Source organism: Centruroides sculpturatus, unplaced genomic scaffold (assembly GCF_000671375.1).
Source record: "Centruroides sculpturatus isolate CEXI.00-Female unplaced genomic scaffold, Cexi_2.0 scaffold315, whole genome shotgun sequence".
Classification (NCBI taxonomy): Eukaryota; Metazoa; Arthropoda; class Arachnida; order Scorpiones; family Buthidae; genus Centruroides; species Centruroides sculpturatus.
In genome coordinates, this window is record NW_019384544.1 from 194,944 (window position 1) to 211,388 (window position 16,445).

At 33.4% G+C, this 16,445-nt stretch overlaps 1 protein-coding gene across 4 annotated transcripts in view; it reads right to left on the reverse strand.

The window, feature by feature from the left end:
- LOC111623444 (tRNA-dihydrouridine(20a/20b) synthase [NAD(P)+]-like) overlaps positions 1-13,279 on the reverse strand; it is a 51,584-nt gene extending 38,305 nt beyond the window's left edge. For 2 of the 4 annotated variants that reach the window (XM_023366024.1, XM_023366023.1), the window contains exon 1: positions 11,066-11,266. In XM_023366024.1, the coding sequence (XP_023221792.1) occupies positions 11,066-11,130 (65 nt within the window). In that variant the 5' untranslated portion in view covers positions 11,131-11,266. Of the gene's footprint in view, positions 1-11,065 lie in introns of all 4 variants that reach the window. The other 2 variants (XM_023366025.1, XM_023366022.1) reach the window with 2 other exon arrangements.
- Positions 13,280-16,445: the final 3,166 nt, after the last annotated feature.

Genomic DNA, 16,445 nt, shown 5'->3' on the forward strand with positions numbered 1-16,445 from the left:
GACCAAACAGATTCAGTGTGCATTCTCATGATGTACAGTACCCTGTGTACCAAATTTCAGCTTTCAACTTCTAACCATTTGCACTCTGTGCTTATTATTATTATTAACCCATCTCAATTATATACTGTATATTGATTGTAAAGAAAGAAAAATGATAAACTATAGCTCAACAATGCATGCTGATTTGTATTTGTTCCACTTTCTCACCCAACATGGAACTACTGTTCATAGAAATATGCTAACTGGGACTCCAGAATGTGTGGTTGGACAGTTAGGGTATCAAAGTATTGTGTAAAAAGGCATCACTTGTCCAGGAATATAGGACTGTGTATCATTATTTTCTTTTTTCAACTTAATTACAGTTGAATGCTTTTTAGTCATATCTGTCTCTCCAGGGGAAAAAAATAACTCTTTTTATTGAGTCTGCTTAAAGACAGTATCCTAAGGATTGCTGCATCATACTCCCTTATCCAAAGTAACAAAATCACCCATGAGGCTGTTTATGGTACTCAATTCTCTTCACTTTTTCATGTGTTAGTTTTGTAACTTATAACACATTTGAAAATTTTAAAATTCATTATCACATAATTTTACTTTATAGTCATATTGGTTTCCATTCTTATATCAATTTTATTGCTCTTTTGAATAATCAGTAAATACAGTAAGTATATTTATCAGTCACATTTACAGTCTAAAAAATTGCTTTCACTTCTTCCCATAAATACAGTAAGAGGTCTAACTAAAAAGATGTGAACATCTTTACTCCAAAATTTCTGAATTCTCTGCAATGGGACTTGTTATAGCCCAATATAATCTGGCAGATCATTTGGCCTTAATGAGACTTACAGTTTATAAACAAAAAAGTACAGTATCATTTTAAAGTAAGGTTATGTGACCTCTAAAATCTGTTTGCTAATCACTATTTGCCTTGTCCCCTCAAGATGAGGATGTATGTACTGTACTGGTACACGTGATCTACACTATTTGTTCATGTATATTTATGATACTTTTTAATATGTAATTGTTCCTCACATGTCTAATAAAACTTGTTCATTATGAATCTGTAAAATCTTTTGACTGTCCATGTATTTGAAAACTGACCAAAGGTTTCACCAAATCTCAACAAATACTAGTGTAGAGAGCTGTGCTGCCATGTGCCCTGGCAGTGATGTACCATATGATTATATATAATTATTTACATGGACTACTGCTCTAAAATATATCACTCTTTTTAACTAAGTGACTGCTTTTTAAGTATCCAGTGATCTATTAATGAGAATAGGGAAAAACTTGGGAACAAGGGAGTGTGTCCTTTTAAAAAAATCTGCTCCCTTATCTGGTTCTCTGTTAAATGGAAAAAACTATATATACTGTCCATGTATTTTCTGAGATTCCCAAATACAGTAAGACCCCACTTAACACTGATTTGATATAACATGGTCTGCTCAAAGCGTAAAAAAAGCTCAAAATTTATGCTTATTCAAATTATCACAGCATTTCATAGATTCGTAAATAATACAATTATTTACAAACACGAACCAATCAGCAAAAGGTGGCAATTCATTGTACCGCTGTACTTTCCTTAAATCTGTGTTTGTTTGGTGCAATTTTGGAAAAAAATATAACATTATAGATGCCATTGGCAATATCAACTTCACTTGGCAAGAACTAATTGATAAATGCATGGAGTGTTTCCAAACTCCATGCATTTATCAATTATGGCTGAAACTATCCAAGAATTCTCAACGAGAAGAGCCTATTGCTGTATCATTAGGTTGACCAAATTGTCAACCTAATCAATACAGCAGGACTAGGAGATGAGCAAGATATTGAGGAGTTACTGCATGTTTCTGGTGAGAGCCTTACCAATGACAACCTTCAAGAATAACAAGGAATTCGTGTAGAACTGGAAAATAGTGATTCTGCAACGAAGAACCCAGATAATTTTTCTAAGATTTCCTTAGTAAAAGTTTGGTAATGATAACCGAAATTGTTGATCAAATTGTAATGAATGATCCAGATTTTGAAAGGAGTGCAAAAGCAAAACAAAGTATTTTGGATGCGGTCTTCTGCTACCGACATTTGCTTAAGAAAACAAAAGCGACAAATGAAACTACATGACTTTATCGCAAAAAACAAGAATTTTGGAAAAGCCAGGATCTTCATCACAAAAAATGAAAATTTCTGTCTGCATATGTTTGTGTGTTATTTAACATATATTATTATGCAAATTAATATAAAAATAACTTAAAATTATAATAAAATTTGTTTATTTTTAGTCACGTGTTCCCCTTTCCCTATTTACTCTGTGTTAAAATGACCTCATTTAATGCTGTTTTATTTAGCACATTGTCATCTAGGAATGCATCCCCCGCGTTAAGCGAGGTCTTACTGTATAGATGTATCTTAATATTTTCAAGTGCTCTTGCAACCATCACCAGAATTTGGCATATCATGACAATGACAGATGATTGAATATGTTACGTATAATAATCTTTTTTTCCTGAAAACTGTATATTCATGATTTAGATAGATTAATTATATTTGATTATGTTAAAATCTCTTATCTGCAGGGCAAATCATATCATTAATGGTTATAAATTCTACCGTCAATTGGAATTTCTTTTCTCTGTCTACATCAAATAAAATAAGGAAAACATTACTTCAATTAAATTGTTTTTACTGAAAATATCTGCATTTATGCATATTTACAGCATTATACAATGTTTTATGGTAAATCTAAAAGAAATGAATTTTTTTATCAATCTTATAATACAGTAGTCACCACTGAACTTAGATCAGGCTGCAGTTGACATGTCATCCAATAAGTTTAAAAAAAAAAAAAAAAAGCTTTGATTCATTGCATGAATGTTTTACATAATTTAGAGCAAATATACAGTAATTAATCTTTATTTTTGCTAAATATCAACTTTGATATCTTGCAAGTTTAACAAAATTGAACCAATCAAACTTGAGTCACAGGCATGAAAAAACGTAGACCGCCACATCACCCACGTCAATGAACACAGACCAGTTGATAATTTGCATATAAATAATGTTACAATTGCAGTATTTCTGAAACAACTGATTATTTTAGCCTCACTTTAGCCTGCAGTAATCCTGTGAATTATATAAGGTGCTTTTTTAGTTTTATTTACGAACCTTTGATTTTGTCTACAATGACCAGCAGAAAAGCTGTTTCAGAAGATTTAAGGAATGCTATCATTGCTAAACAGTCATGGCATGTCTGAGTGATGTTGCACCAGATTATTGTTTATTACACTAACTACAGTCATGTTATACCTAATGAAGCTACTGGACATCAGTAAAAAACTTCAAAAGTTGATGATAGGAGTTTTAAAAGAATTGTAAAAAACAACTGCCATTCCACAGATATTAAATGTAACTATAATATGGAATGATACAACTGGAAGAATGTATGTTTCGACAACATGTAGGAGACTACAAGAAATGCATTTCCATTCTATGCAGCATGTCAAAAACCTTTGCTAACAGCACATCAAAAGAAGAAATGGGTACAGTGAGCCAAAGAACATCTTTCCTGGTCTCAACAAATTGGCATGAAATTCTGTCGTCTGATAAATCAAACTTCAAATTATCAGCAACAGACAAAAGCAAACGTGTCATTCAATCTGCCAGTCAAGCTAATGAGCCATCGTTGTTATACTGCTCAGTGAAGTTTCCTACCAGCTTCATGGTTTGGGGATGTATGACTGCCAGTGGTATGGGCCAGTTGACATTTGTTGATGAAACACTTTCTTCAGAGCAATACATTAACATTCTACAATAGTATTTATTTCTGTCCATAGCAAAGCTATATCCAAATAGAACCTGCATTTTCCAGCAGGATGGGGCCACATGTCATACAGACAGAAAAACAAAATAGTGGCTTGAAGAAAAAAACATAGAAGTTCTTCCTTGGCCATTTAACAGCCCAGATCTTTCACCAATTGAGAATGTATGGAACATTATGAAGAGACGTCTGCAAAAAACATGTCCTCAGACAGTTGAAGGACTAAGAACTTCCAACTTAATTATCTGGAATTCCATAATGGCAGATGAATGTGAACACCTAGTCAACAGCATGCCGAAATGTATAAAAGGTGTTTTGGCTGCAAAGGTGATGCAACAAAATATTAACATGCAGTGGTCTATGTTCATTGATGGGGTGATGCAGTGTCTATGCTTTTGATGCCTATGACTCAAGTTTGACTGGCTCAATCTTGTTATATCTGCAAGATATCAAGTTGATATTTAGCAAAAATAACGATTAATTACTGTATATTTGTTCTAAATTATGTAAAACATTATGCAATGAATCAAAGCTACTTTTTTCTTTAAACCTATTTATTGGATGAGATGTTAACTGCGGCATGGTCTAAGTTCAGTGATGACTACTGTATAATCGAGATGGGTTGATAATGATGATAATGATAATAATAATAATAATAATAAGCACAGAGCCCAAATTCTTAGGAGTTGAAAGTTGAAATTTGGTACAGTTATAGTATGTACGTCATGAGAATGTACACTAAGAAGGGATTTTTCGAAATTCTCCTCCTTCATTGAGGAGAGGGAGAGGATTAAGGTTTATCCTAAAAAACTCAGCTTCTACTGTACTATTTTAGATGCAATTTTTTATTTTTAACTGCATTTTAGTAAGGTATGCCATGAGAAAGCACATTAAGAAGGGATTTTTGGAAATTCAACTCTCCGAGGGAAAAGGAGGAGAGAGTTAGTTTTAGTCAGTATAAAGTGTAAATAATAAAGAAGGAAAGTGAATAGTGGCACATATAGTATACATTTTGGAAATTAATAAATATTTTAATCATTTCCACTCTTTGGGTAACCAAAAACAATAAATCCAAAATAAACAAATTCGAACAAATATTTGAATTCATTCCAAATTCAAAAAATTAAAATAAACAAATTCGAAATATAATGTTTCAAACAAGTTTTTTTAGATTTTAGGATTTAAAATTAATCATTCTGTTTTATTTAGCACATTGTCATCTAGGAATGCATCCCCCGCGTTAAGCGAGGTCTTACTGTATAGATGTATCTTAATATTTTCAAGTGCTCTTGCAACCATCACCAGAATTTGGCATATCATGACAATGACAGATGATTGAATATGTTACGTATAATAATCTTTTTTTCCTGAAAACTGTATATTCATGATTTAGATAGATTAATTATATTTGATTATGTTAAAATCTCTTATCTGCAGGGCAAATCATATCATTAATGGTTATAAATTCTACCGTCAATTGGAATTTCTTTTCTCTGTCTACATCAAATAAAATAAGGAAAACATTACTTCAATTAAATTGTTTTTACTGAAAATATCTGCATTTATGCATATTTACAGCATTATACAATGTTTTATGGTAAATCTAAAAGAAATGAATTTTTTTATCAATCTTATAATACAGTAGTCACCACTGAACTTAGATCAGGCTGCAGTTGACATGTCATCCAATAAGTTTAAAAAAAAAAAAAAAAAGCTTTGATTCATTGCATGAATGTTTTACATAATTTAGAGCAAATATACAGTAATTAATCTTTATTTTTGCTAAATATCAACTTTGATATCTTGCAAGTTTAACAAAATTGAACCAATCAAACTTGAGTCACAGGCATGAAAAAACGTAGACCGCCACATCACCCACGTCAATGAACACAGACCAGTTGATAATTTGCATATAAATAATGTTACAATTGCAGTATTTCTGAAACAACTGATTATTTTAGCCTCACTTTAGCCTGCAGTAATCCTGTGAATTATATAAGGTGCTTTTTTAGTTTTATTTACGAACCTTTGATTTTGTCTACAATGACCAGCAGAAAAGCTGTTTCAGAAGATTTAAGGAATGCTATCATTGCTAAACAGTCATGGCATGTCTGAGTGATGTTGCACCAGATTATTGTTTATTACACTAACTACAGTCATGTTATACCTAATGAAGCTACTGGACATCAGTAAAAAACTTCAAAAGTTGATGATAGGAGTTTTAAAAGAATTGTAAAAAACAACTGCCATTCCACAGATATTAAATGTAACTATAATATGGAATGATACAACTGGAAGAATGTATGTTTCGACAACATGTAGGAGACTACAAGAAATGCATTTCCATTCTATGCAGCATGTCAAAAACCTTTGCTAACAGCACATCAAAAGAAGAAATGGGTACAGTGAGCCAAAGAACATCTTTCCTGGTCTCAACAAATTGGCATGAAATTCTGTCGTCTGATAAATCAAACTTCAAATTATCAGCAACAGACAAAAGCAAACGTGTCATTCAATCTGCCAGTCAAGCTAATGAGCCATCGTTGTTATACTGCTCAGTGAAGTTTCCTACCAGCTTCATGGTTTGGGGATGTATGACTGCCAGTGGTATGGGCCAGTTGACATTTGTTGATGAAACACTTTCTTCAGAGCAATACATTAACATTCTACAATAGTATTTATTTCTGTCCATAGCAAAGCTATATCCAAATAGAACCTGCATTTTCCAGCAGGATGGGGCCACATGTCATACAGACAGAAAAACAAAATAGTGGCTTGAAGAAAAAAACATAGAAGTTCTTCCTTGGCCATTTAACAGCCCAGATCTTTCACCAATTGAGAATGTATGGAACATTATGAAGAGACGTCTGCAAAAAACATGTCCTCAGACAGTTGAAGGACTAAGAACTTCCAACTTAATTATCTGGAATTCCATAATGGCAGATGAATGTGAACACCTAGTCAACAGCATGCCGAAATGTATAAAAGGTGTTTTGGCTGCAAAGGTGATGCAACAAAATATTAACATGCAGTGGTCTATGTTCATTGATGGGGTGATGCAGTGTCTATGCTTTTGATGCCTATGACTCAAGTTTGACTGGCTCAATCTTGTTATATCTGCAAGATATCAAGTTGATATTTAGCAAAAATAACGATTAATTACTGTATATTTGTTCTAAATTATGTAAAACATTATGCAATGAATCAAAGCTACTTTTTTCTTTAAACCTATTTATTGGATGACATGTTAACTGCGGCATGGTCTAAGTTCAGTGATGACTACTGTATAATCGAGATGGGTTGATAATGATGATAATGATAATAATAATAATAATAATAAGCACAGAGCCCAAATTCTTAGGAGTTGAAAGTTGAAATTTGGTACAGTTATAGTATGTACGTCATGAGAATGTACACTAAGAAGGGATTTTTCGAAATTCTCCTCCTTCATTGAGGAGAGGGAGAGGATTAAGGTTTATCCTAAAAAACTCAGCTTCTACTGTACTATTTTAGATGCAATTTTTTATTTTTAACTGCATTTTAGTAAGGTATGCCATGAGAAAGCACATTAAGAAGGGATTTTTGGAAATTCAACTCTCCGAGGGAAAAGGAGGAGAGAGTTAGTTTTAGTCAGTATAAAGTGTAAATAATAAAGAAGGAAAGTGAATAGTGGCACATATAGTATACATTTTGGAAATTAATAAATATTTTAATCATTTCCACTCTTTGGGTAACCAAAAACAATAAATCCAAAATAAACAAATTCGAAATATAATGTTTCAAACAAGTTTTTTTAGATTTTAGGATTTAAAATTAATCATTTTATTCAAGTAAGGTTATGAGCAATGCCTGGCTCATCTACTAGTTATTTATATTATTAATATTAGAGAGTTGCCTATGTTTAATATTAATATTAAATACAGACAACTCTCTTCTACAGAATTAAGACAAATAGTGCTTTTAACACAATACAGATATGTGTGAACTGGTTTCTAAGAACAATTAAATTTCAGACAGACAGACACGAAAGAAAAGTTGAAAAAACCCTAAAGATGATCAAAGACAATTTTATTAAGATTTATACAGCAGAAAATTTTGAGATTCCTAGATCACATCTTCATATACAATATGATACAAAGGACCGTATTAAAATTGGTTGATGGTAAAAGCAGAGGATAGAAAAAGAATAAATGAATAAATGATGCAAGAAAAGAGATTATGAATTACACAGATTTTATAAGAGAAGCTCAAAAACATCTTAATAGAGATTTGTGATTGTCAACTCCTTAGACAGAGATAACACACAAAAAAAAAAAGTAAATTTAAATGTTTTCTAAAATTTAGTAACTAAAATTTAAATTGTTGTATATGCAGCTTATATAAATATTTTATGGTTACAGTGTTCATTTGAACATTTATCCAGGTACAAGAAATATCTTTCCAGCATTGCATGAGTATTCGCATATGTTGCATTAGTTTCACTGTGATGTTTACAGTAAAATAAATTTTCCAAACAAGAACAAGATGCAAATTAAAAATGCAATCTTCACAACTCATTTGGCAATATACAATGCCAATGTTTTTATAAAATAAACATAATACAGGTTGCTAATTAGTAGTGTAATACCACCTTATACTCACAAACACTACTTTACAGGGAAATGATACAAAATGCATGAGAAGCAAGCACATACAGTGGTCTATGTTCATTGATGGGGGTGACGCAGTGTCTATGTTTTTTACTTCATTCCACAAGCACTTTCCAACTTCATTGAGAATGAGATCTTTTGAATATGTACTGCGGTGGTTGGCAACACTGCGCCTGACCACCGTCCCCAACCCGCGTGACGTCAGAGGTCGAGGTTCATACTCTTTGGGTCGACGTGCTCAGGTTCGGACGCTCATCCCGTACTCTCCGACCTTTGTCTACAGGATCGGCGCTGTTCTAACCATCCGTACATAGATTTGTAATTATCGGTAAATAAACTAGTGAATACGACATTCGGATCCTTCTTTCAATCCTAGAATGTATAACTCGACGCCACGACGATTCCGTTCGCGGATGCGATCGGATTGAGAGATCTGACTAACTTCAACTATTTAGAGGAACCATTAACGGTCCCCTCAGTACTGTATCTGTCAGTGTCTTTATACATTATGCTAAATATTTTTAAAACAATTCCTTTCTGTTTCCTTTGCATTTGGGAGGAAAGAAAATTTACCTATTGCCTCAAAATTACCAAGATTTACATGCATCCTTTTTTGAATTTATTTAATTTACTGTAAACGTCACAGCGGAACTAATGCATCATATGCATATACTCATGCAATGATGGAAAAATTTCTCTTCCACACGGATAAATGTTAAAATGACGAACATCCTTATACATTATTTAATTTACTATTTTTCTGTGTGTCATCTCTATCCAGGAGTTTGACAACCACAAACCCCTGTAACTTGTACAGAGTTGAATCTGTATGAAGTCAAATCTTTTTAATTTAAATATAAAGAGTTATCAAGGTTGAAGGCTTTTTGAATAACTGTTAGATTAATTTCTTCATTACAATTGATTCTATTTGGCAATAAAAAATTGCTTTTCATTTTGAAAACAAAAATTTTGTTAACCTTTTAAAATTGAAATATTTTGAAAACTAAGTAATAAACAGAAAAATGTTTCTGAGAGAAGTTATTTGTTGCTTTGCATAGAATCAAATACTGCTACAAAAAATATAGCTTTAGAGAAAGATAACTGTCCTCTTCAGGATGAAGTGGACAAGTTACTCTTGAAAGGACTCACAAAATAAATAATTTTATGTAATGCCAACAGACAGTGGTGTATGTTATCTTTCTGTAATAGTATAAACTGGCATGTACAGTTATTTAAGTTTTAAATATAGGTTTCCATTTGAAAATAACAAGTTGGCCTTTGACACATCAAACACATTATCAAAATAAAAAATACATAAGCTTGTTTCCTTTCTCCTTCAAAACAAACATTACTCTAAACATTTCACTCTATACCACTTTTTCGAGATATTTTACTGTTTCAAGTTACGACTGACCCTGTATACAATTAATATATACAGCATGACCTCAATTTATGAGATATCTATTTACTAAAAATTTCTCCTAAATAAAAATCTAACAAATTGGGACAAACTTTTCCATAATTTTAGTCAAAATGTACACCTCATTTCAGCCTAATCCAGTTATTCTATTCATATTTTCAAGTAAGATTAATATGCTACAAAATATACTAATTTTACCTAGCTACCAATAATTCTAAAAAAAATGAAGTATTAATTATGTTATTTGCTGATATAAAAAATGAAAGAAGTAAGTGTAAGTATATCTGTAAGTTACTAGACATTTCTATACTTAAAGCAAGAAAACCTCAATTAGTTGACACAATAAAGAAACAGAATATATATATAAAACTGACTTTCAATTATTAAATTGTAATCACTTATAGAATTGGTAAAGTTAAGTTCATTAAACTGCACAATGAATAACAGTACCCCTAGCAAACAAAAACATAACACAAACAAAACAGAGAAAATAGGTTGGAACTTGAAAGCAATCTAATCATAGCATGTGGAGAAATTTCAATTTGGTTGCAATTATGATTACAATATTCATGTTTCCTCTCAAGATAGAAAGATAGAAATTATATCACATTCTCATATATTGAATACTTGCAAATAAGGGACAGAATATACATATATGACAGCTTGCTTAACAATATATATATAACCTATAAAGATATATTGATAATTATATTCACTGATCATTACAAAGTTTGCTATTTAAGTTAACAATGAAACAAGTTTCTCACATTATAATTTCACAAATATCAATATAAATATTACATAATGCATTAACATTTATTTTTCATGAATTACTTTAACAAAAACATTAGATATCTTTAAAAACATTATTTTCAGTGTAAAATATTTAAGATAATTAAATATACAGTAGATCCCTCATTTTTATGACCAAACAGATTCCTGAAAAACCACTGTTAAGCAAACTGTCATCAATTAAAATAATTTTCTGTAAATTTAGTGTTATAGACTGAAATTATGTTCCCAGAAATATAGTTTTAGCTATATAATACAAAACAAAAATGGCCAATAAAAAAATATAATTAACCAATGAAATGGTAACAAACCACATTATTTTTTATTATGTAAAAGTGAAAATATTACAGAATTTACTGCTTAGAGGTTAAAAATTAAATTCTAATTTACTTTATTCTGAAGTAAAGAATTTTTTTTCTTTTCTCTATATATTTCCATATAACATGATAAAGCATTTCTGATCATATCCAAGACTAGCGAGCTTCGTTCAAAATTTGGATCATCCGTTTGCAAGATTTTTAGTCCAGAGTCAATTTTTTCAAAAGCTTCTGTAAGTCTTTGCAATGTAAAGGAAGGGGCAGGATTAGGTTCTTCAAGTACTTCTTCTTCTTCGTCATCATTGTCTTCATCTGTTTCAACAGTTCCTTGTTCAGCAATTTCAATAAGTTCCTCGACGGTAGGTTCCTTTTCGTGCGAGTTCAGCAATTCATTTACATCTTTATCAGAGACTTCTAGATTCAAACGATTTGCTATCTCAACCACGGTTGTCGTTGCCTTTTCCAACGACAATTCAAAATCTTCAAAGTCTTCGACAAAATGTGGGCAGAGTTTCTTCCAGACTCCCTTCAGGTTCAATTCAGTAATTTCGTTCCAAGCATCAACAATTATTTTTATAGCATCTAAAATGTTAAATTTTCGCCAAAACTCTCGAACTGTTAGGTTTTCTTCTGTATCAACTGCCTTTAAAATTTCTTCAAATGTTCTACGTAAATAATATGCCTTAAAGGCAGTTATAACACCTTGGTACATTGGTTGAAGAACTGAAGTGGTATTTAGGGGAAAAAACATTATCTTTATGTTAGGGTGAGCATGTTGAAGGATTAAAGGATGACTTGGTGCATTATCCAAAAGTAGCAAAATTTTAAAAGGAAGATCATTATTAGTACAATACTCTTTGACCTCAGGAACAAAATGCCGATAAAACCATTCTTTAAAAATTGATCCAGTCATCCAAGCCCTAGCATTCCATTTCCAAATCACCGGTAGTGTTCTCTTATACACTCCCTTAAGTGCTCTCGGCGTCTCGGCACGATAGATCAACAAGGGCTTCAATTTACAATCGCCCGCCGCATTTGCACCCAACAGTAACGTCACCCAATCTTTTGCTGCCTTAAAGCCGGGCATCGATTTTTCTTCTTTGGCGAGAGAAGTTTGCAAAGGCATCCGTTTCCAAAAGAGTCCCGTTTCGTCTACGTTAAAAACCTGTCGCGAACAATATCCTTCTTCTAAAATGACTTTAGCCAACTTTTCTGGAAAATCTTTTACGGCTTCATCATTGGCGCCCATGGCTTTACCCCTCGTCTTCGTCTTGTGCCAACCGGCCCTCTTTCTAAAGCGGTCAAACCAGCCTTTGCTCGCACTAAAAGTCTCGCCTTCCGACGTCTCGCCACGCTGGCTCTTCAACGTATCGAAGATGGACAGCGCCTTTGCCGAAATCGCAGCCTGACTCAACGGCGTACGAATGGTCCGAGTCCGCCGATTGATCCAGGCAATTAACACTTTTTCCACTTCAGGAATTAAGCCTTCCCTCTTCCTAATCGTGGTCGCCTGCATAGGACTAGCACTCTTCACTTCGTCCAAAACTTTGCGTCTGTTCTTTAAGATGGTGCTTATCGTAGAATGAGACAATCGAAACTTATAGGCAAGATCCATCACTTTCGTTCCCGCTTCGTGAAGGCTTAAAATTTCAAGTTTCTCTTCTAACGTTATAGCCTTTCTCTTCTTTAAAGATTTCTTATTCTCGAGTTTGCCTTTTCTCTTTCCGGACATTTTTCGGGGCATAAATACGGTAAACTCTGCCAATAAATATCGAAGTGCAAGGCAAATTACAATTCAATTCAACCGTAAATCATCGATTAATCTCCTCGTCTATTTGCGATCACGGCATAGTAACTCGAGCCAATGACTACAAGACTGGATATTGGTTTGAATCTAAATCTGGAGCTTGGATTTGGATAAAAAATAAACCATGTCGATTCCATTACCAAAAAACCAATCATACCAATTACAACGTTTTATTCAGTTATGCGCAATGGCCTTAATCAGATGGTAATGTAACGTCGATGGAAACGTCTCGTTCCTGCGGTTCTGTATTTACAATAACAGAACATTTATTTCAGTCATAAAAACCGGAGGTAATAAAATAAGCGGTCGTAAAACGGGGGTCTACTGTATATATCTATAAAAATGACTTATTACTAACTTGCGACGAATCGTGTAGCATTCTAAAGGTAAAAAAATCACTTATGAAATGTTAACAAATTTAAACGATAAAAGAGCAGCAAAACACGAATTCACCAGCTGCTATCGCCATGTTACATCGGAAATGACCGAGCGCCCTCTTTCAACTTCACGGAAAGTATTGTATTAATCGTGTCAAATTTGACCCTCCGAGTTTTTTGTAAATCTCGACATTTTCAGACCACTGAACTCGAAAGTAAAAAAAAAAATAATTAAAAGAAAAGGGAAAAATTCCCGGAATATATGTGTGCTGATGTCTATTTCATTTATTTAACTCTGCGTGGAGACCACCTGCCCCATTGATTTAGAAATATTGTGCTAACAGATACCACGCTCGTTGATAATAATCACATTGCTTGCACGAAAAAATTTCATGACAAAGTTTTTATCTTGCTTATAACTAAATAAGTTTATAATTTTTATTTTAATCATTACAGTATTTTTGGCTGCAATTTTAAAAAATTGTAGACCCGTAAATTCTCACTGTCGTCTTTCTGTCTGTCCTTTCCCAATTTCGAGAACGGAGTTAGACAGACGAAATCCGAGAACATATGTGGAAAGTTCAGGGGTAGGAGGACCGATTAACTTTATATGAACTTCCTATGCAAACCGGAAGTCACGTTAATTCAATTCAAAAATTTTCCCTTGGAAGGAATTAGATAGATGATCGGCACGACTCGATTGTTAACGGAAAGCATGATGTACAGAGGCAAGACACTATTACCTATACATTACATAATACAAGACACGCCCTTGCCCTTTTAAAAGTCACTTGTGTGGGAGAGTAACAACGCTCTATTATCAACAGTGCATTTATTTAGAAAAAATTTATGAGGGTATACATTAAATAATTTTTTATCGCACATTATCACGCCCAACAACTTGGACTTGTGGATAGATAGAGCATAAATTGTCTCACCTGTGTTTAGTGATTGATTAATAAAGTCACAATATGTTTTTATACAAAACGGACTCTTACAATAGACCATTATAACTCGAATTTTACAATTTCGTCACTCTAATGACATGAAGTTTCCAATCAATCCTATTAATATGGTTTGAGTTTCACAAGCTGGATGAAGATTTCTGAATTTTTGGCCAATCTGTATTAGATTATAAGTTCCAAGTTTGTTAGTAAGCGAGACGTTAGTTAAGTTCTGGCAACGCAACACTTGGACCAACTGCCTAGGGCAAAGATGACGAACCTATGGCACGCGTGCCCAAACTGGCACTATAGAAAAATCATCTGGCACGTAACGTATCATACGATTTCGATTGATCATCTGTCTTTTTCAATCATCCTTTTTTCAATAAGCTTTTTTTTTTACATTTATTCTAATTAAAGCATATTCGTTTAATTTCTTTAAATATTTTTATTCGAAGTTTAAAACTTTAGCATGCATAAACATCTTTAAAGCTAAGTGTACTTACTATATGGCACGCGGGTTCAGAAAGGTTAAGAATTTCGGATGCTCACAATTGACGTTTTTTAAAAACTTTAGTAGTAAACATTTATTGCTCAAACCACAGATAACAACAGACTCGTATTCCATTTTCACCCCCTTATTGTGATGCAGGGCCGGTTCTAGTAGGTATGCAGTGCGTGCATGTACGAACGCAGCCAAATTCTTAGGGCGATCGATAGTGCACTTAAAAAAAAAATAAAATTCAAATATAATTTCACATTATTTTAATATAGTGGTCAATGATGAAACAGATTGATGTTTGGATAATGACTGATAATAAAACTGTGCAATTTATGAATATAAATAACGCCAAAGTGTACGTACCGGTACATTTTAGGTGTTTTGCATAAGAAAACTTAAAAGTGCGAGCAAGCCAAGCGTTTCGTTCCCTACACACTAGTAGTTCAGTCGTGGGTTCGCGCCTCGCCAGGACGGGCTGGCCACGTGGAGTTTTCCAGGTTTTCTCCACCTCTGTAACGCCTGAATAGGGGCCAGTTATCCTTAAAAGACCTCCCGGAAGGCATCCACCCCCTAGGCAGATCGCCCAAATGTTGCGTTGCTATAACTTGATAAAACAAACAAACAAAACAAAGTGAGCAACAGGTGATGGGGGATTCATTCATTAAACCAGAGAAAAATTAACCACTACGATTGTTTCTTGTTTTAAGGAAAGACAGGCAGACGACAGTGGGAATTTATAGGTCTACATTTTTTTCAAATTGCAACCCAACGAAGACACCTATTATCTACGGGGCTTCTCGATTTGAGTAAAATTAAAATACTGTATATCAAATATTTTCATGGATTTTTTACCTTCTGTCAACTACTGTATATGAAACTATCATAAAGCATACTAGAAGATCTCTCATGGGTTGGCATAGGGCAGGGATGTCCAACACGCGACCCACTTAATATTTTTATTCGCCCGCTACACCCTAATTTATTAGGTACATTTTCATTTATTTTGGCAAAGTATGTCGTAAATATTATTAAAGAGGTTGAGGCGCAAGTACAAACGTTAAACTTGTACGGCAAGCAGAAGTACAGTACATGGTTTACATTTTAAGTCCAAGTAAAAGACCGTGCTCGTTCATAACATCACGTGACTCAGTGAACGTCGCGCATTGACTCACGGGAAATTTGTTGAAAAAAATGGCGGCTACATTTAACGTCGAGGATTACCAGCAAAGGTAAATAAGCACATTAAACTATTTAAAAGTATTTATAGGATGTTTAATCACTAAATAATTATTTTTAATTAGCGTTGTGTCTCCTACCGTACGATCGGACTACCTCGTACTTTTGCCGAGGGAAGTAGTGACTTATGTAAATTCGGTTAATCTTTACCTATGTGCACCGTCATGGCCACACTTCCGGAATCTCAACAGCAAGCATCTTTTGAATTTCAATGTAGGCAGCGCTGTTAGCCAAAAAATCATGTAAATAAAATTTATTTAATTATAAATTATAGATCTACATTTTAAAAATTATATTACTACTTTATTTAATAAAATTATGATATAAAATTTATATCCGTCTAATGTGCTTTGTTCAAACGTCATAACGGTCGCGACTGTTCGCGCTCCCGACGAACACCTCCCAAAGGGGAGCCGCCTATTGTTTATCGTCACTAGTTATTGATTCACAATAGTTCTGTTCTATATTTCTTCTATATTTGTTAATATGGAGAATTCACGATAGTTCTTGTACACGCGTATCAATAAGTAGTGACATTAAACAATCGGCGGCTCCCCTCTGGGAGGTGTTCGTCGGGAGCGCGAACA